This window comes from Triticum urartu, chromosome 7A (assembly GCF_056163025.1).
Source record: "Triticum urartu cultivar PI428250 chromosome 7A, HENAU_Tu73, whole genome shotgun sequence".
NCBI classification, from domain to species: Eukaryota; Viridiplantae; Streptophyta; class Magnoliopsida; order Poales; family Poaceae; genus Triticum; species Triticum urartu.
This window is the reverse complement of record NC_141879.1, coordinates 30,568,542-30,590,040: the sequence shown is the minus strand read 5'-3', so window position 1 is coordinate 30,590,040 and position 21,499 is coordinate 30,568,542. Positions and strand designations below refer to the sequence as shown.

Here is a 21,499-nt window from a genome sequence, read left to right as displayed (position 1 = left end):
GGTCCGAACTAGAGTCCCGTGCAGCGCCCCCTCGGGGAAATTCGAGGTTTGGTTTTAGTTGTATGGAGAGCTCATCTGAGTGTTCCCTGAGAAAGAGATATGTGCAGCTCCTATCGGGATTTGTCGGCACATTCGGGCGGTTTTGCTGGTTTAGTTTTACCCTGTCGAAATGTCTTGTTGTACCGGGATACCGAGTCTGATCGGAACGTCTCGGGTGGAGGTCTATTCCTTCGTTGACCGTGAGAGCTTGTCATGGGCTAAGTTGGGACACCCTGTAGGGAATTGAACTTTCGAAAGCCGTGCCCGCGGTTATGGGAAGATGGGAATTTGTTAATGTCCGGTTGTAGAAAACCTGAACTTGACCTTAATTAAAATGAATCAACAGCGTGTGTAACCGTGATGGTCTCTTTCCGGCGGAGTCCGGGAAGTGAACACGGTTGTTGGAGTTATGCTTGACGTAGGTTGTTATAGGATCACTTCTTGATCATAGATTTCTCGAACGTCCTTTGCCTTCTCTTCTCGCTCTCTTTTGCGAATATGTTAGCCACCATATATGCTAGTCGCTTGCTGCAGCTCCACCTCATACCTTTACCTTACCCATAAGCTTAAATAGTCTTGATCGCGAGGGTGCGAGATTGCTGAGTCCCTGTGGATCACAGATACTTTCAAAACCAGCTTGCAGGTGCCGATGAGTCCGTGCAGATGACGCAACCAAGCTCAGGAGGAGCTCGATGAAGATCTTGTCCTTTGTGTTGTTTCGTTCTAGTTGATCAGTAGTGGAGCCCAGTTGGGGTCGATAGGGGACCTTTGTCGCATTTGGGGTTCTTCTTTTATTTTGGTTCCGTAGTCGGACCTTGATTGTATCTGTTTGATGTAATGCTTTATTCATGTAATTGTGTGAAGTGGCGATTGTAAGCCAACTATGTATTTCTTTCCCTTATGTATTACATGGGTTGTGTGAAGATTACCTCACTTGCGACATATGCCTTCAATGCGATTATGTCTCTAAGTCGTGCCTCGACACGTGGGAGCTATAGTCGCATCGAGGGCGTTACATCAAAGGAGCCCGAAGCTCTCTGCCGCGCCGCCGAGCTCATGCCAGATGCCCTAACCATGTCCACCATCTTCGTTGTCCTAAGCCCGTCCATTTTTCCAGGCGCATTTGATTTCTCCGCGCACGTCCACACAAAGAGCTCTGCCGCCTGTCTCATCTCTAGCGAGCCCGTGGCCATCGTTTCCATCATCCCCAACGGCACACAAGACCACTAGGAGACCTGCGACGGCGAGCCGAGCCCAACCGTGCCATCGGCCACATCCGACGACCAACAGAACGGCGGATCGTCAACCCTTAGGCTAGTGCCACCGTCTGCTGCCGTCTTCACATTTTCCGGCGACCACTTCGACGACCTAGCTCCAGTGAGACCCCCTAGATCTATTTCTGGCCGTTCATCTTAGACACAACACATCACGTACAATCACTTAAACGAACCGGTACCAGCCAATAGAAACACGCCACATCACTGCCTTATCCAAAAGATTATCTGAAACATTTTCTACTAAATTGAACTAACTCCAGGTTTTACACAAGACCCCCTGTATTTTCAAACCATCATAACTCTTAATCTGTAAATCAAAATTTAGTGAATCTTTTTCCAAAATGATCGTTATGAAAAGATTCACTAAATAATATTAGAATCTTGAAAAGTTTAAAATTCAAACTTAAATACGGCATAACTTGCAAATTATAAATCAAAATTAATGGATTCCTTTTGCAGAATGAATCTAGGGAAATGTAGTTTCAACTTAGCTACAGTAGTCCATTTTTTAAATGATTAAAAAAATTAAAACTGAATATATTTAACAATGGCTATAATTCAAACAATATTAAACCTAAAATTTGGTTTAACCTTCGAATCAAAATGTTTATTCGGATAATTATCTTGCAACTAAGTTACAAAAACCCAAAATGAACTTTAGTAAATAGTTTGCAATTATTACTTGACTTTAGATATTTTAAATAAATAATTGAATTCACTTAAACCAATTTGGTTATTAACTTTAAAACTATAGGTTTAATTTGAATAAACTCTTGCAATATGAGTTAGTGAACAAATAAATTAAACCTAGTAAATATTTTGGAGATACAATTGACTTTAGGGATTAAACTTAAAATCAATTTTAGTTCAAACTATGTAAAGTTGAAAGCTATTTACACTTAGTAAATGATTTTGGGTTTAAACTTAGATTTAGTTTAAACTTGAATTTAAATAAATAAAATTTAGTAATTATATAGGATTTGTATTTGAATTTAGAGAAAATCCAAGTGAAATTTGAATTTGGGCAAACCTAAGGAAACTTATAAGTCATTTAATTAGTCTGAATTAAATTAAATACCTGGCAAAGGAATTCATGAAACAACATCAGCCAATTATGACATATCTTTGAACTTGAACTAGCCTTGTTATTTCAAACTTAATTGGGATTCAAATTCAAACCTCAATTGAAATTGAATTTAAAGAAGGTAAACCCTAATTCAAATTTTATTGTGAGCCAAACCAAATTGATGAACCTAGATGAAACCTAGACACTTAGTGTGTGTTCAAGCTGATGAAAAGTCAAGAAGTTGAATTGTCATTCAAACTAGGACATGAACTTGGCTATCCAAGATTCATAGACCACGACTCTAGTTGCTACATTCCTTTTTCAGAATCTGGCAACCACAACTTGACATCACATTCTCCTTATGTGATGAGCCCTTTTATTTGAAACTTGCATGTGAACCCTTATGTCACATGTATTCCAAGCAACAACCACTATGTTGTTTTCCAAACTCCTATGAGTTAACCCTTGACACATGATCTCACAGCACAGTCTACACTCACACCAAGCACTACACTGTTGTTTGTTAGATTATTCTGTATAGTTTTAGACAAAGGATCTCTTAGGTCATTTCATATACGCCTTTTCCTTTTGCTTACGACACGTCGTGCACGTCCTAGTACACCACCCGCGCCTCGACCAGGTCGGCGCCGAGCCTCACCATCGTCACCTTGCTCAACGCCGAGCCCATCGCGACCATCACCTTGTTGAAGTCGTCCACCAATGCACAGTAGCTGTTTGTTGAAATGCTAAATACAAAGAGAGAGGAGGAGGAAGAGGAAGGTGTATGCTGACGTGTGGGCCCCATTTGTCATAACAGTCAACTTAATGGTCAAAATAAATGACATTGACTTTCCTTCCACGTCATCCCTGACGGGTGGGTCCCGCTTGTCATAAACGGTCATCAACAAAAGCTATAGTTTTTAGGCACAAATTACGAAAAAAGTGATAGTTTTTGGTCAAAATTTTGAATGTTGTAGTTCTGTGGGACACCAACCCCAAACCCCAAAACTGGTAGTTTTTTGTCAAATACTCCATCGCACTGCAACCTTGGAGGATCCCGCACCGATGGCCCATGAGACCGTCGGGGATCAGATCCCCGCCACCTTCATCATAGGCCACTAGTAGAAAACGGAGCTTTAAAACCGGTTCGTAAGGGCCTTTAGTGCCGGTTCCATAACCGGCACTAATTGGTGGGCACTAAAGGCCTCCCCCCTTTAGTACCGGTTCGGCACGAACCGGCGCTAAATTGCCACCACGTGGCGTGAGCTCGCGCCCTGGTATGGGGGACCTTTAGTACCAGTTGGTGTTACCAACTGGTACTAAAGGTTTCTTTTTTGAATTTTTTTCTGAAAATTTTGGAAATTTTTTTTGATAATTTTTTTTCAGTTTTTAAATTTTCAGAATTATTTGGTGATCTAGTCTCTAATCACCTCTCTTAACTACTCAAGTGTGGATCACTCATTCCAAATCATCTAACTTCCTGACCGGTCACCCATCCCTCTCACTACTCCAGCCCGAGCACGCTTAACTTTCGGGTTCTATTCTCCTTCGTTTCCAAGTCTGCACTTGTTGTTTTCCTGACAATAGTAAGAGGCCAATCCTATTAACCCTCAGGAGTTTAGCTTGAGCATGAAGTCACACATTTCACTATTTGAGTTTGAAACTATTATTCTAAAAAAACAGTAATTATTTAGTAACACTAATATTTCTTGAATAAGTTTGACCATAGTTTGACCATAGTTTGACCAGATTTGACCAAAATTCAAAAAATTGAAATAATTATTTAGTAACACTAATATTCTTGAATAATTATGTAGTAACATTAATACTTCTTGAATAAGTAGTTTGACCAGATTTAACAAATTTTTTTAAAAAAACTTAAATTTGTCCATATCTTTTTTTCCTTTTGGAATTTGAGGATTCTAAAAAATTGCAAACAAGCCATAGGCTGTCTCCATCGGATGCAGATTTTCGTGCTTAACTTTTTGATATATTATCCGTTTTTTTCCGACATCGTATGCAAAAGTTATAGCCGTTTAACATTTTCCCTACACTTTTTGCAAAACATGTCCAAATTTAAGTTTTCAAATTTTCCTAACTAGTAGATGTAGTAATATAACTACCTCTCGAAGGATTTTATTTTTTGAAGTTTTTATCATTTTCTTTTGATTTTTTTAGAACTGAAATGGCGACACACCGGGGGGGGGGGGGGGGGGGTAGAGTTTGAAAATTGCCCTATAGTGCCGGTTTGTGTCACAAACCGGTACTATACGTCAGACCCCTTTAGTACCGGTTCATGGCACAAACCGGTACTAAAGGTTAGCCCTTTAGTACCGGTTTGTGCCACGAACCGGTACTAAAGGTGATCATGGGGCCCCAGCCTGACGCCAGCCTGCCATCACCCCTTTAGTACCGGTTCGTGGCACGAACCGGTACTAAAGGTTCAACACGAACCGGCATTAATGCATAGTCGTTCGAACCGGCACTAATGGTACCATTAGTGCCGGCTCAAATTCAAACCGGCACTAATGTGCTTCATGTTTGACCCTTTTTCTACTAGTGGGTGTTGCGCGTCCTTGTCCAGCAGTGGCCTTCGTGAGCGGTAAGGAAAGAGAGAAAGATCAGGAGGAGATCGGGAGAGGGTGCCAGTCCTAGACCTATACCACACACCCGCCTTGACATGCAGTAGATGCTAACCCACTGCAAGGAAATTGTGCCTGACATTTCATTCTTAATCCTTTAGTACTCTAGTAGTTAAGTTTACAATGTCCACTTTTCACCTTACAGTATTGACCATGGCATTATTCCTCGTCTTAGCCAGAATAAAATTGATAATGTACCAACCAAAATGTCTACCGTGCATGGATTACAGTTTCTTCAGTGTTTCCCTTCAACCTAGTTTTAGCATGAACCTAATATTTTCCATTTCTAAGTCATTTAGTTGTCATTATCCTTTATCCACGTCTCAAACTAGCCTTTAGCATTTGGATTCATTGGCACACTTATCGATGGGGTGAGTTAAGTAACGGGACAGTCATGTATTCAAAGTCTGTAGATTAATTGAAGAAAATAGTACATTTTTAGTGTTCATTTATATTTATTTCCTTTTCTTTGGTGATATTATGAGTAATCAATGTCTTTGCACGCTGGTAGTATTTTTTTCCAGTGTCACCTTTTACCGTGTTAGTCATTCAAGAAAAAAAAATATATTCTTAGTCCATGGTCACTCTTTGGTCGGTCTTTTTGAGAACTCATTCTCTCTATTTTATTTCATTCACTTTATTTAGTCATGGGTTGTTCTCTCTTTCTATGTTTAGTCCTTCTATTTTTTTTTCTCATTTTGTTTATTGAAGACTTGTTATTTACATCTTTCTTTATTTTTTTGGTCATGTTCCCACTTCCATTCCCCAGTTTTCATTTGTTTAGTCTCTTTATTCTTTGTAGTGTAATTTATTGAGAACATTTAATTACTCATCTATAAAATAATTTTAAAATGATATAATGCAGCCATGTACATAACAAGAAAGGAAGAAAGAGGTACTTATTCACCTTTTCAGACAAACACCGAAATAAAAATAGAGATAGAGGTTTATCGAAACATTCGAATAACCCGATACAAAGGCAACATGACGCTGTTTCGATTTTTCCCTCCTATCCAAGGTTTTTCCACGTTTTTCCTTGAAAACCACCTTAACTACCCCACTTTTATGAACTTACCAAATAATCCCTTATTGACTTACTAGATTTTCTAATAATTGGTAAATATGTGTTACCATACGAAATCCTACCCATGATTGTGTACATATTTAGACAGGCAAATCATGGGCATGATTTTACTAGAATGTGTATGCATGTTGCAATGCACGAGCATTCTTTTTAGTACCTATATAAGTAGAGGAAAACATCAATGGATCTGATACCAAATATGTATCATTAGAAGCATCACGAAGCATACTTTTATAATTTATTTATTTGTTATTATAATACAATTTTCAGTATGAACTTGATCAACCAGAGAAATCTTTGATTTCCAAAAATAATAACACACCTTATAATATTTTTAATAAATGGAGGAAGCATTTTTGTGGGAAGGAAAGAAAAAGAAAAAGAAAAAAGGGAAACGAGGGGAAGAGGAGACAAAGACGGAGAGGCAGGGGCAGTGGCCGGGGCCTGCCCAGCGTGTCATGATCGGTGGACTAAGCTGCGCTGGTGGTCGAGTTCCGGCCGAGTCCGGGCGGTAAACGGGGTCCGATACCAACTGGGTGCAGAGCAAAGAAGGGCTCGCTCGACTCGGCTAGGGTTCCTCTTCCTTTCCATGTTTATATAGATCGAGATGGCACCGCCGCCTCCTCCAATCCAATCCCCAAACCAGCGCAAGCGACAAACCTCGTAACCCAAGATCTACGTCGACAGCAGAGGAACCATCAATCAATCAAGAAGAGGCCATGGCGGGCAAGGAGGAGGCGGGGAAGTTGATGGTCAGTCCGGGCAGCGCTGCCAATTCGACGGAGGCCGGCGTCGATGGTCCTGCGGCGGTGTTCCCCTCCGCCGCCGGATCCATCTACACGGAGGGTGACGAGTCAGAGAAGGGGGTAGCTGCGATTGACAAGATGCTTGGGGAGGCGAATCTGTCGTCCGCCGTCGCCAATCAGCCGGCCGCAGCACCGCCAGGTCCAAACAAGGGCAAGGTTCGGCTGTCGAAAGCCGAGATCAGGACCATAATTGCGCTGAAGCCGGAGCAACACCCCAGCGCCGATTACCTGGACGATCTGGCAGAGTATTTCCCTCCGGAGTGGATTGAGGAAAGGAAGCGTGCCCACGCTGACAGTGTAGAGCTTTTCAAGAAGATGGACGACGATTTCGAAGAGTACCGGCAGCAGGTCTTAGTGTCTGTGCGGGACAAGGGCTACTTCGAGGTCGATGAAGAGCTCATTTCCAACAGGGAAAAGGCGAATGAGTACGTTGCCGAACAATGGAAGAGGATGGATTTTACTGGAATTCAGATTGCCACCCCGGAGGACAGGCTGAGGGATGCAGACGGTTATCGTCCATATGTTCCTGACCAAGATGATGCGCTCGTTGAAGCTCTTGTGATTGAGTGATTCTCAAAGATGACGCTGCTTGAGGAAGACTGGATGGCACAAGGGATCAAGCTTGCTGCCCAACTGAGAATATGCCTCGCTTGGCCCGTCTCTATCTATCTACTCTCTCTGTAACTCAATGTAGTAAACTGCAAAAAGGTCTTACATTAAGGTTGTATCTATCTTTCTATTGTCAATAACATTGGTACTAGCGTATAACCTGTGTTATGATAAGATACTTCTATCCATCCATTTTTTATCTGACTCTGCTATGTTATGTTTATAATTTACAACCCAGCTGTACTACTATTGCAGTGTGGTGCTGCTGCGCTATTGCTAATTTGCTTGTGCAATGGACTTGGTTTCTGCTTCCAAAATAGCCAACTTTTTTCTTCCGTTGCCGTAAATTTGTATCTCTGTCTGTTGATGATATTCGACCTAAAATGAATCGCCCTGTTCTGCATTTATGCTGTAAAGTATATCGGTCTCTGTCTATCTTGTGTGCTTGCTTGTCATTGTGTTTCACCGCCTACTTCTGTGTTGTTTGGGCGGCTTTGTTGTCCATCTTTTTCTTTGAGTTTGTAGTTTCCCTTTTATTCCATGCCACTGCTGGCCAAAGTATAATATTTTATTCATGGCATGCCTGAAACCTGGGTGTCAATGTTTTGCACTATAAATCAACAGGGCCTCAAAATATGAAACAACTGATACATCATTGATCAGGAGAGTAATTCTCCTATGTTGATGTTAATGACTTGCCTTTGGTAAATAAATAGTTTGACGTTTGTCTCTGAGTATGATAGGAGCTAGGGTTCTCCCTGGTCTAGGGCGTAGCTTGTAGGGAAAGGAGGGAGGTGGGCGAGGGCTGGAGCGCGGCGGCCGGCGGCGAGGCGCCGTCCTTGCTGCGGTGCGGCGGCGGCTGAGACAGGAGGCGGCTAGGGTTCAGGGTTTCCGGCTCCTCTGGGAGCCGGGCAGAATTGTCTTATTGCTTAAATCTCAAAATAGCCCTACAAGTTGTATATATAACCACGATGTGAAATAGAAACTAAGATAACTTGCGAGCTAAGCTTGCCCGGTGGGCCTCCTACGGCCGTAGGTTCGGCCGGTCATAATATCTCTCCCCGCCTGCGCAAACAGATCGTCCTCGAGCTGAAAGTCGGGGTAGTGTTGGCGGAACTCCTCGCGCTGCTCCCAAGTCGCGTGCTCCTTTGAAAGTCCAACCCACTGAATCAACACGTACCAGGAGCCGCGACGCAGCTGAGCCTTCAACGCCTTCTCCGGCTCAGGAAGGAGACGCCCGTCGGTGACAGGCGGTAGCGCTGGAGGAACCGCGGGGGGCTCTCCACGGAAAGGCTTGAGCAGCCCCACATGGAAGACATCATGAATCCGCGCACCTGTCGGAAGCTGAAGACGGTAAGCCACCTTCCCAATGCGTTCCAGGATAGCAAAGGGACCGGCATAGCGAGGACCCAGCTTATTCTTTGCGCGTGAGTCCAGGGACTGCGTAGAGCGATGAAGGAGACGCAACCACACCCAATCGCCCACCGCGAACTCCGCCTTGAGATGGTTGCCGTCGTAGTAGTGTTTGGCCAACTGCTGGGCCTGAAGGAGGCGTTGCCAGACTTCTGCCAGCATCTCGTCATTGTTCCGCAGAAGAGCACCGGCCGCCTCGGGCCGTTCTAATGACGGATCAATAGGAAGAATCAGCGGGGGTGGCCATCCATAAACCACCTCAAAAGGTGTAGCACGGAGGGCGGAGTGATAAGAGGTGTTGTAGCAGTACTCCGCCCATGATAGCCAGTCCACCCATGCGCGAGGGCGATCACTTGTGACACAACGTAAATACATGGCAATCACCTTGTTAACGACCTCGGACTGGCCGTTCGTCTGAGGGTGGAAAGCTGTGCTCAGGCGGAGCTTAACGCCTGCCAACCGGAAGAGGTCGCGCCACACATGGCCCATGAACACGGGGTCCCGAGCATTGACGATCGAAGATGGGAACCCATGGAGACGGACAATGCCTTCGAAGAAAGCCCGAGCGACAGACGCCGCCGTGTACGGATGCCCAAGCGTGATGAAGTGGGCATACTTGGAGAAGCGGTCGACCACCGTGAGAATGACGGACTTGCCGCCCACCTTGGGGAGGCCCTCGATGAAGTCCATGGAGATGTCCGCCCAGACCTGGGACGGCACCTCCAAAGGCTGGAGCAAGCCAACCGGCCGTAGAGTCTCCGTCTTGTTGTGCTGACACGTCACACAAGACCGTACCTAGTCACGATCACTTGGAATGTAGAAGTCGGCGCGAAGACGATGGAGTGTCTTTTGCACACCCTCATGGCCCGCCGAGTGGGCGAGGCGCAACACCTGATGGCGAAGATCGTCGTGCGCCGGAACGAAGACCCGGAGCCCATGAAGGAGCAAGACGTCGGTGAGGCGCCACGGCTCATCTAGTTCCCGCGCAGCCAGCTGCTGCTGCAGGAGGAGTGCGTCGGTCGTGGCTGCTATCGCTCGCCGGATGTCGGTGAAGAGGGTGAAGGAGGGCCCGGTGATGATGCAGAAGGCCGCCCCCTCCGCCGTACCGTCGTCTGTGTCGGCGTCGGCGACGGTGTTAAGGCGACCCGGACGGTACTCGATAGTGAAGTCAAACCCGAAGGTTTTATTGATCCACTGGTGCTGCCGTACAGTCGAGGGCCTTTGATCCAGCACGAACTTGAGGCTGTAGTGATCCGTACGTATCCAGATGTTGGGGAACGCAGTAATTTCAAAAAATTTCCTACGCACACGCAAGATCATGGTGATGCATAGCAACGAGAGGGGAGAGTGTTGTCTACGTACCCTTCGTAGACCGCAACGGAAGTGTTGACGCAACGTAGAGGAAGTAGTCGTACGTCTTCCCGATCCGACCGATCCAAGCACCGTTACTCCGGCACCCCCGGGCTCCGATCCAGCAACGCTTCGGGGATGAGTTTCGTCAGCACGACGGCGTGGTGACGATGATGATGTTCTACCGACGCAGGGCTTCGCCTAAGCACTACAACGATATGACCAAGGTGGAATATGGTGGCAGGGGGCACCGCACACGGCTAAGGAATGATCACGTGGATCAACTTGTGTGTCTAGAGGTGCCCCCTGCCCCCGTATATAAAGGATCCAAGGGGGGGGGGGTGCGGCCGACCCTATGGTGGCGCGCAGGAGGAGTCCTACTCCTACCGGGAGTAGGACTCCCCTCCCAATCCTTGTCCAACTAGGAGAGGTGCAGGGAGAAGAAGAAAGGGGGGGGGCGCCGCCCCTCCCTCCTTGTCCAATTCGGACAAGGGGGAGAGGGGGCGCGCGGCCTGCCCTTCCTCTTCTCCACATTAGGCCCATGAGGCCCATTAACCCCCCGAGGGTTCCGATAACCCCCCGGTGCTCCGGTTTTATCCGATACTTCTCCGGAACCCTTCCGGTGTCCGAGTATAGTCATCCAATATATCAGTCTTTATGTCTCAACTATTTCGAGACTCCTCGTCATGTCCGTGATCACATCCGGGACTCCGAACTAACTTCGGTACATCAAAATGCATAAACTCATTATAACTGTCATCGTAACGTTAAGCGTGCGGACCCTACGGTTCGAGAACAATCTAGACATGACCGAGACACGTCTCCGGTCAATAACCAATAGTGGGACCTGGATGCCCATATTGGCTCCGACATATTCTACGAAGATCTTTATCGGTCAGACCGCATAACAACATACGTTGTTCCCTTTTTCATCGGTATGTTACTTGCCTGAGATTCGATCGTCGATATCCAATACCTAGTTCAATCTCGTTATCGGCAAGTCTCTTTACTCATTCTGTAATACATCATCCCGCAATTAACTCATTAGTTGCAATGCTTGCATGGCTTAAGTGATGTGCATTACCGAGAGGGCCCAGAGATACCTCTCCGACATTCGGAATGACAAATCCTAATCTCGAAATACGCCAACCCAACATGTACCTTTGGAGACACCTGTAGAGCTCCTTTATAATCACCCAGTTACGTTGTGACGTTTGGTAGCACACAAAGTGTTCCTCCGGCAAACAGGAGTTGCATAATCTCATAGTCATAGGAACATGTATAAGTCACGAAGAAAGCAATAGCAACATACTAAACGATCGGGTGCTAAGCTAATGGAATGGGTCATGTCAATCAGATCATTCATCTAATGATGTGATCCCGTTTAATCAAATGACAACTCTTTGTCCATGGTTAGGAAACATAACCATCTTTGATTAACGAGCTAGTCAAGTAGAGGCATACTAGTGACACTCTGTTTGTCTATGTATTCACACATGTATTATGTTTCCGGTTAATACAATTCTAGCATGAATAATAAACATTTATCATGATATAAGGAAATAAATAATAACTTTATTATTGCCTCTAGGGCATATTTCCTTCAGTCTCCCACTTGTATTAGAGTCAATAATCTAGATCACATCACCATGTGATTTAACATCAATAGTTCACATCTTTATGTGATTGGTTCACATCTCCATGTGACTAACACCCAAAGGGTTTACTAGATTCAATAATCTACTTCACATCACTATGTGATTAAGACCCAAAAAGTGATCATGTTTTGCTTGTGAGAGAAGTTTAGTCAACGGGTCTGCCACATTCAGATCCGCATGTATTTTGCAAATTTCTATATCAACAATGCTCTGCATGGAGCTACTCTAGCTAATTGCTCCCACTTTCAATATGTATCTAGATTGAGACTTAGAGTCATCTGGATCAGTGTCAAAACTTGCATCGACGTAACCCTTTACGACGAAACATATCCTTATTCCAGTAAGGATAATTTTGACCGCTGTCCAGTGATCTACTCCTAGATCACTATTGTACTCCCATGCCAATCAGTGTAGGGTATATAATAGATCTGGTACACAGCATGGCATACTTTATAGAACCTATGGCTGAGGCATAGGGAATGACTTTCATTCTCTTTCTATCTTCTGCCGTGGTCGGGCTTTGAGTCTTACTCAATTTCACACCTTATGACACAGGCAAGAACTCTTTCTTTGACTGTTCCATTTTGAACTACTTCAAAATCTTGTCAAGGTATGTACTCATTGAAAAAACTTATCAAGCGTCTTGATCTATCTCTATAGATCTTGATGCTCAATATGTAAGTAGTTTCTTCGAGGTCTTTCTTGGAAAAACTCCTTTCAAACACTCCTTTATGCTTTGCAGAATAATTCTACATTATTTCCGATCAACAATATGTCATTCACATATACTTATCAGAAATGCTGTAGTGCTCTCACTCACTTTCTTGTAAATACAGCCTTCACCGCAAGTCTGTATAAAACTATATCCTTTGATCAACTTATCAAAGCGTATATTCTGACTCCGAGATGCTTGCACCAGTCCATAGATGGATCGCTGGAGCTTGCATATTTTGTTAGCACCTTTAGGATTGACAAAACCTTCTGGTTGCATCATATACAACTCTTCTTTAATAAATCCATTAAGGAATGCAGTTTTGTTTATCCATTTGCCAGATTTCATAAAATGCGACAATTGCTAACATGATTCGGACAGACTTAAGCATAGATACGAGTGAGAAACTCTCATCGTAGTCAACACCTTGAACTTGTCGAAAACCTTTTGCGACAATTCTAGCTTTGTAGATAGTAACACTACTATCAGTGTCCGTCTTCCTCTTGAAGATCCATTTATTTTCTATGGCTTGCCGATTATCGGGCAAGTCAACCAAAGTCCACACTTTGTTCTCATACATGGATCCCGTCTCAGATTTCATGGCCTCAAGCCATTTATCGGAATCTGGGCTCATCATCGCTTCCTCATAGTTCGTAGGTTCGTCATGGTCAAGTAACATGACCTCCAGAATAGGATTACCGTACCACTCTGGTGCGGATCTCACTCTGGTTTACCTACGAGATTCGGTAGTAACTTGATCTGAAGTTACATGATCATCATCATTAGCTTCCTCACTAATTGGTGTAGTAGTCACAGGAACAGATTTCTATGATGAACTATTTTCCAATAAGGGAGAAGGTACAATTACCTTATCAAGTTTTCTACTTTCCTCCCACTCACTTCTTTCGAGAGAAACTCCTTCTCTAGAAAGGATCCATTCTTAGCAACGAATGTCTTGCCTTCGGATCTGTGATAGAAGGTGTACCCAACTGTCTCCTTTGGGTATCCTATGAAGACATATTTCTCCGATTTGAGTTTGAGCTTATCGAGATGAAACTTTTTCACATAAGCATCGCAACTCCAAACTTTAAGAAACGACAGCTTAGGTTTCTTGCCAAACCATAGTTCACACGGTGTCGTCTCAACGGATTTAGATGGTGCCCTATTTAACGTGAATGCAGCTGTCTCTAATGCATAACCCCAAAACTTTAGTGGTAAACCGGTAAGAAACATCATAGATTGCACTATATCCAATAAAGTACGGTTATGACGTTTGGACACACCATTATGCTATGGTATTCCAGGTGGCATGAATTTGTGAAACTATTCCACATTGTTTTAATTGAAGACCAAACTCGTAACTCAAATATTCATGTTCTGCGATCATATCGTAGAAACTTTTATTTTTGTTACGATGATTCTCCACTTCACTCTGAAATTCTTTGAACTTTTCAAATGTTTCAGACTTGTGTTTCATCAAGTAGATATACTTATATCTGCTCAAATCATCTGTGAAGATCAGAAAATAATGATACCTGCCATGAGCCTCAATATTCATCGGACCACATACATTAGTATGTATGATTTCCGACAAATCTGTTGCTCGCTCCATTGTTCCGGAGAATGGAGTCTTAGTCATCTTGCCTACGAGGCATGGTTCGGAAGCACCAACTGATTCATAATCAAGTGATTCCAAAAGCCCATCAGCATGGATTTTCTTCATGTGCTTTACACCAATATGACCTAAACGGCAGTGCCACAAATAAGTTGCACTATCATTATTAACTTTGCATCTTTTGGTTTCAATATTACGAATATGTGTATTGCTATGATCGAGATCCAATGAACCATTTTCATTGGGTGTGCAACCATATAAGGTTTTATTCATGTAAACAGAACAAAAATTTATTCTCTTACTTAAATGAATAACCGTATTACAATAAACATGATCAAATCATATTCATGCTCAACGCAAACACCAAATAACACTTATTTAGGTTCAACACTAATCCCGAAAGTATAGGGAGTGTGCGATGATGATCATATCAATCTTGGAACCACTTCCAACACACATCGTCACTTCACCCTTAACTAGTCTCTGTTCATTCTGCAACTCCCGTTTCGAGTTACCACTCTTAGCAACTGAATTAGCATCAAATACTAAGGGGTTGCTATAAACACTAGTAAAGTACACATCAATAACATGTGTATCAAATATACTTATGTTTACTTTGCCATCCTTCTTATCCGCCAATCACTTGGGGTAGTTCCGCTTCTAGTGACCAGTCCCTTTGCAGTAGAAGCACTTAGTCTCAGGCTTAGGATCAGACTTGGGCTTCTTCACTTGAGCAGCAACTTGCTTGTCGTTCTTCTTGAAGTTCCCCTTCTTCCCTTTGCCCTTTTCTTGAAACTAGTGGTCTTGTCAACCATCAACACTTGATGTTTTTCTTGATTTCTACCTTCGTTGATTTCAGCATCACGAAGAGCTTGGGAGTTGTTTCCGTTATCCCTTGCATATTATAGTTCATCACGAAGTTCTACTAACTTGGTGATGGTGACTAGAGAATTCTGTCAATCACTATCTTATCTGGAAGATTAACTCCCAGTTGATTCAAGCGATTGTAGTACCCAGACAATCTGAGCACATGCTCACTAGTTGAGCGATTCTCCTCCATCTTTTAGCTATAGAACTTGTTGGAGACTTCATATTTCTCAACTCGGGTATTTGCTTGAAATATTAACTTCAACACCTGGAACATCTCATATGGTCCATGACGTTCAAAACGTCTTTGAAGTCCCGATTCTAAGCCATTAAGCATGGTGCACTAAACTATCAAGTAGTCATCATATTGAGCTAGCCAAACGTTCATAACGTCTGCATCTGCTCCTGCAATAGGTCTGTCACCTAGCGGTGCATCAAGGAAATAATTCTTCTGTGCAGCAATGAGGATAAACCTCAGATCACGGATCCAATCTGCATCATTGCTACTAACATCTTTCAACACAATTTTCTCTAGGAACATATCAAAATAAACACAGGGAAGCAACAACGCGAGCTATTGATCTACAACATAATTTGCAAAATACTACCAGGACTAAGTTCATGATAAATTTAAGTTCAATTTAATCATATTACTTAAGAACTCCCACTTAGATAGACATCCCTCTAATCCTCTAAGTGATCACGTGATCCAAATCAACTGAACCATGTTCGATCATCATGTGAGATGGAGTAGTTTCATTGGTGAACATCACTATGTTGATCATATCTACTATATGATTCACGCTCGACCTTTCGGTCTCCGTGTTCCGAGGCCATATATGTATATGCTTGGCTCGTCAAGTATAACCTGAGTATTCCGCGTGTGCAACTGTTTTGCACCCGTTGTATTTGAACGTAGAGCCTATCACACCCGATCATCACGTGGTGTCTCAGCACGAAGAACTTTTGCAACGGTGCATACTCAGGGAGAACACTTCTTGAAAATTAGTGAGAGATCATCTTAAAATGCTACCGTCAAACTAAGCAAAAATAAGATGTATAAAAGATAAACATCATATGCAATCAAAATATGTGACATGATATGGCCATCATCATCTTGCTTCTTTGATCTCCATCTCCAAAGTACTGTCATGATCTATATCGTCACTGGCATGACACCATGATCTCCATCATCTTGATCTATATCAATGTGTCGTCACGTGGTCGTCTCGCCAACAATTGCTCTTGCAACTATTGCTATCGCATAGCGATAAAGTAAAGCAATTATTGGACGCTTGCATCTCATGCAATAGAGAGACAACCATAAGGATTTTGCTAGTTGCTGATAACTTTCAACAAAACATGATCATCTCATACAACAACTTATATCTCATCACGTCTTGACCATATCACATCACAACATGCCTTGCAAAAACAAGTTAGACGTCCTCTACTTTGTTGTTGCAAGTTTTACGTGGCTGCTACGGGCTTAAGCAAGAACCAATCTTACCTACGCATTAAAACCACAACGATAGTTTGTCAAGTTGGTGCTGTTTTAACCTTCGCAAGGACCGGGCGTAGCCACACTCGGTTCAACTAAAGTTGGAGAAACTGTCACCCGCAAGCCACCTATGTGCAAAGCACGTCGGGAGAACCGGTCTCGCGTAAGCGTACGCGTAATGTAGGTCCGGGCCGCTTCATCCAATAATACCGCCGAACCAAAGTATGACATGCTGGTAAGCAGTATGACTTATATCGCCCACAACTCACTTGTGTTCTACTCGTGCATATAACATCAACACATAAAACCTAGGCTCGGATGCCACTGTTGGGGAACGCAGTAATTTCAAAAAAATTCCTACGCATACGCAAGATCATGGTGATGCATAGCAATGAGAGGGGAGAGTGTTGTCTACGTACCCTTCGTAGACCGCAACGGAAGCGTTGACGCAACGTAGAGGAAGTAGTCGTACGTCTTCCCGATCCGACCGATCCAAGCACCGTTACTCCGGCACCTCCGAGTTCTTAGCACACGTACAGCTCGATGACGCTCCCCGGGCTCCGATCCAGCAAAGCTTCGGGGATGAGTTTCGACAGCACGACGGCGTGGTGACGATGATGATGTTCTACCGACGCAGGGCTTCGCCTAAGCACTACAACGATATGACCGAGGTGGAATATGGTGGCAGGGGGCACCGCACACGGCTATGGAACGATCACGTGGATCAACTTGTGTGTCTAGAGGTGCCCCCTGCCCCCGTATATAAAGGATCCAAGGGGGGGGTGCGGCCGGCCCTATGGTGGCATGCAGGAGGAGTCCTACTCCTACCGGGAGTAGGACTCCCCTCCCAATCCTTGTCCAACTAGGAGAGGTGGAGGGAGAATAGGAAAGGGGGGGGGGGCACCGCCCCTCCCTCCTTGTCCAATTCGGACTAGGGGGAGAGGGGGCGTGCGGCCTACCCTGGCAGCCCCTTCCTCTTCTCCACATTAGGCCCATGAGGCCCATTAACCCCCCGGGGGGTTCCGATAACCCCCCAGTGCTCCGGTTTTATCCGATACTTCTTCGAAACCCTTCCGGTGTCCGAATATAGTCATCCAATATATCAATCTTTATATCTCGACTATTTCGAGACTCCTCGTCATGTCCGTGATCACATCCGGGACTCCGAACTAACTTCGGTACATCAAAATGCATAAACTCATTATAACTGTCATCGTAACGTTAAGCGTGCGGACCCTACGGTTCGAGAACAATGTAGACATGACCGAGACACGTCTCCGGTCAATAACCAATAGCGGGACCTGGATGCCCATATTGGCTCCTACATATTCTACGAAGATCTTTATCGGTCAGACCGCATAACAACATACGCTGTTCCCTTTGTCATCGGTATGTTACTTGCCTGAGATTCGATCGTCGGTATCCAATACCTAGTTCAATCTCGTTACCGGCAAATCTCTTTACTCGTTCCGTAATACATCATCCCGCAACTAACTCATTAGTTGCAATGCTTGCAAGGCTTAAGTGATGTGCATTACCGAGAGGGCCCAGAGATACCTCTCCGACATTCGGAGTGACAAATCCTAATCTCGAAATACGCCAACCCAACATGTACCTTTGGAGACACCTGTAGAGCTCCTTTATAATCACCCAGTTACGTTGTGACGTTTGGTAGCACAAAAAGTGTTCCTCCGGCAAACGGGAGTTGCATAATCTCATAGTCATAGGAACATGTATAAGTCACGAAGAAAGCAATAGCAACATACTAAACGATCGGGTGCTAAGCTAATGGAATGGGTCATGTCAATCAGATCATTCAACTAATGATGTGATCCCGTTAATCAAATAACAACTCTTTGTCCATGGTTAGGAAACATAACCATCTTTGATTAACGAGCTAGTCAAGTAGAGGCATACTAGTGACACTCTGTTTGTCTATGTATTCACACATGTATTATGTTTCCGGTTAGTACAATTCTAGCATGAATAATAAACATTTATCATGATATAAGGAAATAAATAATAACTTTATTATTGCCTCTAGGGCATATTTCCTTCACCATAAGGATCGACCCCAAAGATAGGGCCACCAGTGAGGCACCGCCTATACCAAGCCAGTGAGCTCGCGCTCATAGGCTGCCATCTTAAGATAGCGGGCGGCAAAGGGCCAGCTGAAGAAGGCGAGGGGTCCATCGCCCTGATGAAGGATTGCACCGAACCCCGCACTGGAGGCGTCACAGTCGATGTCGAAATCAGGCATCTGCAGGACGGGACCCCTCGTGAGGGCCCCCTTGAGGGCCTCGAACGTTGTGGTGGCCTCCTCATCCCAAGAGAAGGCATCGCGATGGAGAAGGCGCGTGAGCGGGGCCGCGATGAGGCTAAACTCCCGGATGAATTTCTGGTAGTACCCCACAAGGCCCAGAAAGCCTCGAAGAGCCCGCGGAGACTGCGGAATCAGCTAGGCGGCGACGGTCGCCACCTAGTCGGCATCCATGGCCACCCCCTTGGCCGAGATGACGTGACCAAGGTAAGCGACAGAAGGCGTCCCGAACAAGCACTTCGAGCGCTTAAGATGAAGATGATGCGCCCGAAGCTCGTTGAAGACGATGGCCACATGCGGGAGGTGCTCTGCCCAAGAGGCGTTGTAGATAAGAATGTCGTCAAAGAAAATGAGGACAAACCGACGTAAGTAGGGCCGGAGGACATCGTTCATCAAAGCCTGAAAGGTAGCCGGGGCGTTTGAGAGGCCAAAAGGCATCACCAAGAACTCGAAGTGGCCGTGATGAGTCTGAAACGCCGTCTTGGCAATGTCGTCTGGGTGCATGCGCACCTGATGATACCCCGACCGGAGATCCAGCTTGGTGAAGAAGCGCTCCCCATGCAGCTCATCGAGAAGCTCATTGACCACCGGGATAGGGAACTTATCCTTAAGTGTGAGAGTAGTAAGGGCGCGGTAGTCGATGCAAAAACGCCACGTGCCGTCCGACTTGCGAACGAGGAGGACCGGCGTAGTGAATGGCGACGTGGAGATCTGGATGATGCATGCGGCAAGCATGAGTGCACACTGCCGCTCCAACTCGTCCTTCTACAGATGAGGATACCGGTAGGGCCGTACGGCCACCGGTGCTGAGCCCGGCAGGAGGTGAATACGGTGGTCTTAGACTCGGGCCGGTGGAAGGCCCTGCGTCTACTCAAAGAGATCACGGTGCTGCTGCAGGAGGTGGTCCAACAGCGGGTGCTCGGCCTCGGTGGTGGCCACGGCCAGCTGAAGCGGGTGCGACGCCGGGGTGCCCCCAATGCCCTCCCAGTGGACGCGGCGCCCGAGACACCATAAGGTCATCGTCAGGGCATCGAGGTCCCAAAGGATGGGACCGAGAGTCCGCAAGAAGTCGACGCCGAGGATGAAGTCGAAGAAGCCCAAATCAATGCCGGCGCATGTGATGGTGAAGTGCTTGTCACCGATAGCGATGGGTACATCGTGGGCGAGCCCATGGCAGCGTAGACGGTCACCATTAGCGACGGTGACCCATAGCTGCTCCCCGCCTGCCGGCTGTAGCGCGAGGCGCTGCATGGTGGTCTCCGGTAGGAAGTTATGCGTGGAGCCTGTGTCCTGGAGGGCCACCAGACGCTCGCCATGGATCGTGACTGGTAAAAGCATCGTCCGTTCATCACGGATGCCGGCCAGCACGTGGAGCGAGACGGCGAGGGTCGTCGCCAGAGCGGGCGCGGGTGCAGGTGCGAGCTCCGCGGCGGCTAGGTCGCCGAGGCCATCCTTTGGTGTGTCCTCCTCGGTCTCCTCGGTCATCTCCAAGTAGAAGAGGCGCGGGCAGACATGGCCCGGGGCATAGGGCGCATCACAGTTAAAGCAAAGCCCCAAGCACCAGTGCTCGAGCTGCTCCGTCTGAGAAAGGCGCCTGAAAGGGCGCGTCGCGGCCGGGGTGACGGCCGATACGTCTCCAACGTATCTATAATTTTTGATTGTTCCATGCTATATTATATTTTGTTTTGGACGTTATTGGGCTTTATTATACACTTTTATATTATTTTTGGGACTAACCTATTAACCGGAGGCCCAGCCCAGAATTGCTGTTTTTGCCTATTTCAGAGTTTCGCAGAAAAAGAATATCAAACGGAGTCCAAACGGAATGAAACCTTCGGGAACGTGATTTTCGGAACGAACGTGATCCAGAGGACTTGGAACCTACGTCAAGACATCAACCAGGAGGCCACGAGGTTGGGGGGGGCGCCTACCCCCCCTCCCAGGCGCGCCCTCCACCCTCGTGGCCCTCCTGTCGCTCCACCGACGTACTCCTTCCTCCTATATATACCTACGTACCCCCAAACTACCAGATACTGAGCCAAAACCCTAATTCCACCGCCGTAACTTTCTGTATCCACGAGATCCCATCTTGGGGCCTTTTCCCCACTACTAGGGAAAACCCTAGCAGTAGCGCTGGTTTTGTGCTCAATAGTAGCGCGGGTAGGCGTGCTACTAATAAGGCGCTACAGCTATTGCTTAGCAGTAACGCGTGCCGCACGCACTACTGCTAGGACAAATAGCTGCAGCGCTTGTTCACTCCCACGCTGCTGCTAATGTAACTACTGGCAGCGTGTTTTCTTTCCATCGCTACTAGTATTGTTTTTTTATTTTTTTTATTTTTAGTGTATTTATGCGCCATCGTACAAATATTGGTACAATACTAGTTATGAGGTTTACATCATTATGTCCATAACAGTGTGTCAAATGAAGGTGGATTAGGTTCAAGTGGAGGCAATATGTGGTGCATGTCAAAAGTATACTACTAATCCAAACTTGATCTAGTTTGGACTAGTAGTACTTTCGATGTGCACCACATGTTG

The 21,499-nt window shown here is 45.5% G+C and overlaps 2 protein-coding genes across 2 annotated transcripts; one reads left to right on the top strand and one right to left on the bottom strand.

Moving 5' to 3' along the window:
• Positions 1-6,692: 6,692 nt before the first annotated feature.
• Positions 6,693-7,769, top strand: LOC125521393 (uncharacterized). Its single transcript, XM_048686452.2, has one exon. It carries the CDS (start codon positions 6,828-6,830, stop codon positions 7,482-7,484), a length of 657 nt encoding a protein of 218 aa, XP_048542409.1. The 5' UTR covers positions 6,693-6,827; the 3' UTR covers positions 7,485-7,769.
• Positions 7,770-9,731: 1,962 nt separating this feature from the next.
• LOC147957280 (uncharacterized) lies at positions 9,732-18,899 on the bottom strand. The gene is made up of 2 exons (XM_087531627.1): positions 18,750-18,899; positions 9,732-10,136 (listed from the first exon to the last, which is right to left on the bottom strand). Exons 1-2 carry the CDS (start codon positions 18,897-18,899, stop codon positions 9,732-9,734), a joined length of 555 nt encoding a protein of 184 aa, XP_087387753.1.
• Positions 18,900-21,499: the final 2,600 nt, after the last annotated feature.

Coding starts and splice junctions, on each gene's coding strand:
- LOC125521393 (XM_048686452.2), top strand. CDS start 6,828: ATGGCGGGCAAGGAGGAGGCGGGGAAGTTGATGGTCAGTCCGGGCAGC.
- LOC147957280 (XM_087531627.1), bottom strand. CDS start 18,899: ATGCCTGATTTCGACATCGACTGTGACGCCTCCAGTGCGGGGTTCGGT. Junction 10,137..18,749: donor AGCGCGAGCTCACTGGCTTG/GTATAGGCGGTG, acceptor ACTGTACGGCAG/CACCAGTGGATCAATAAAAC.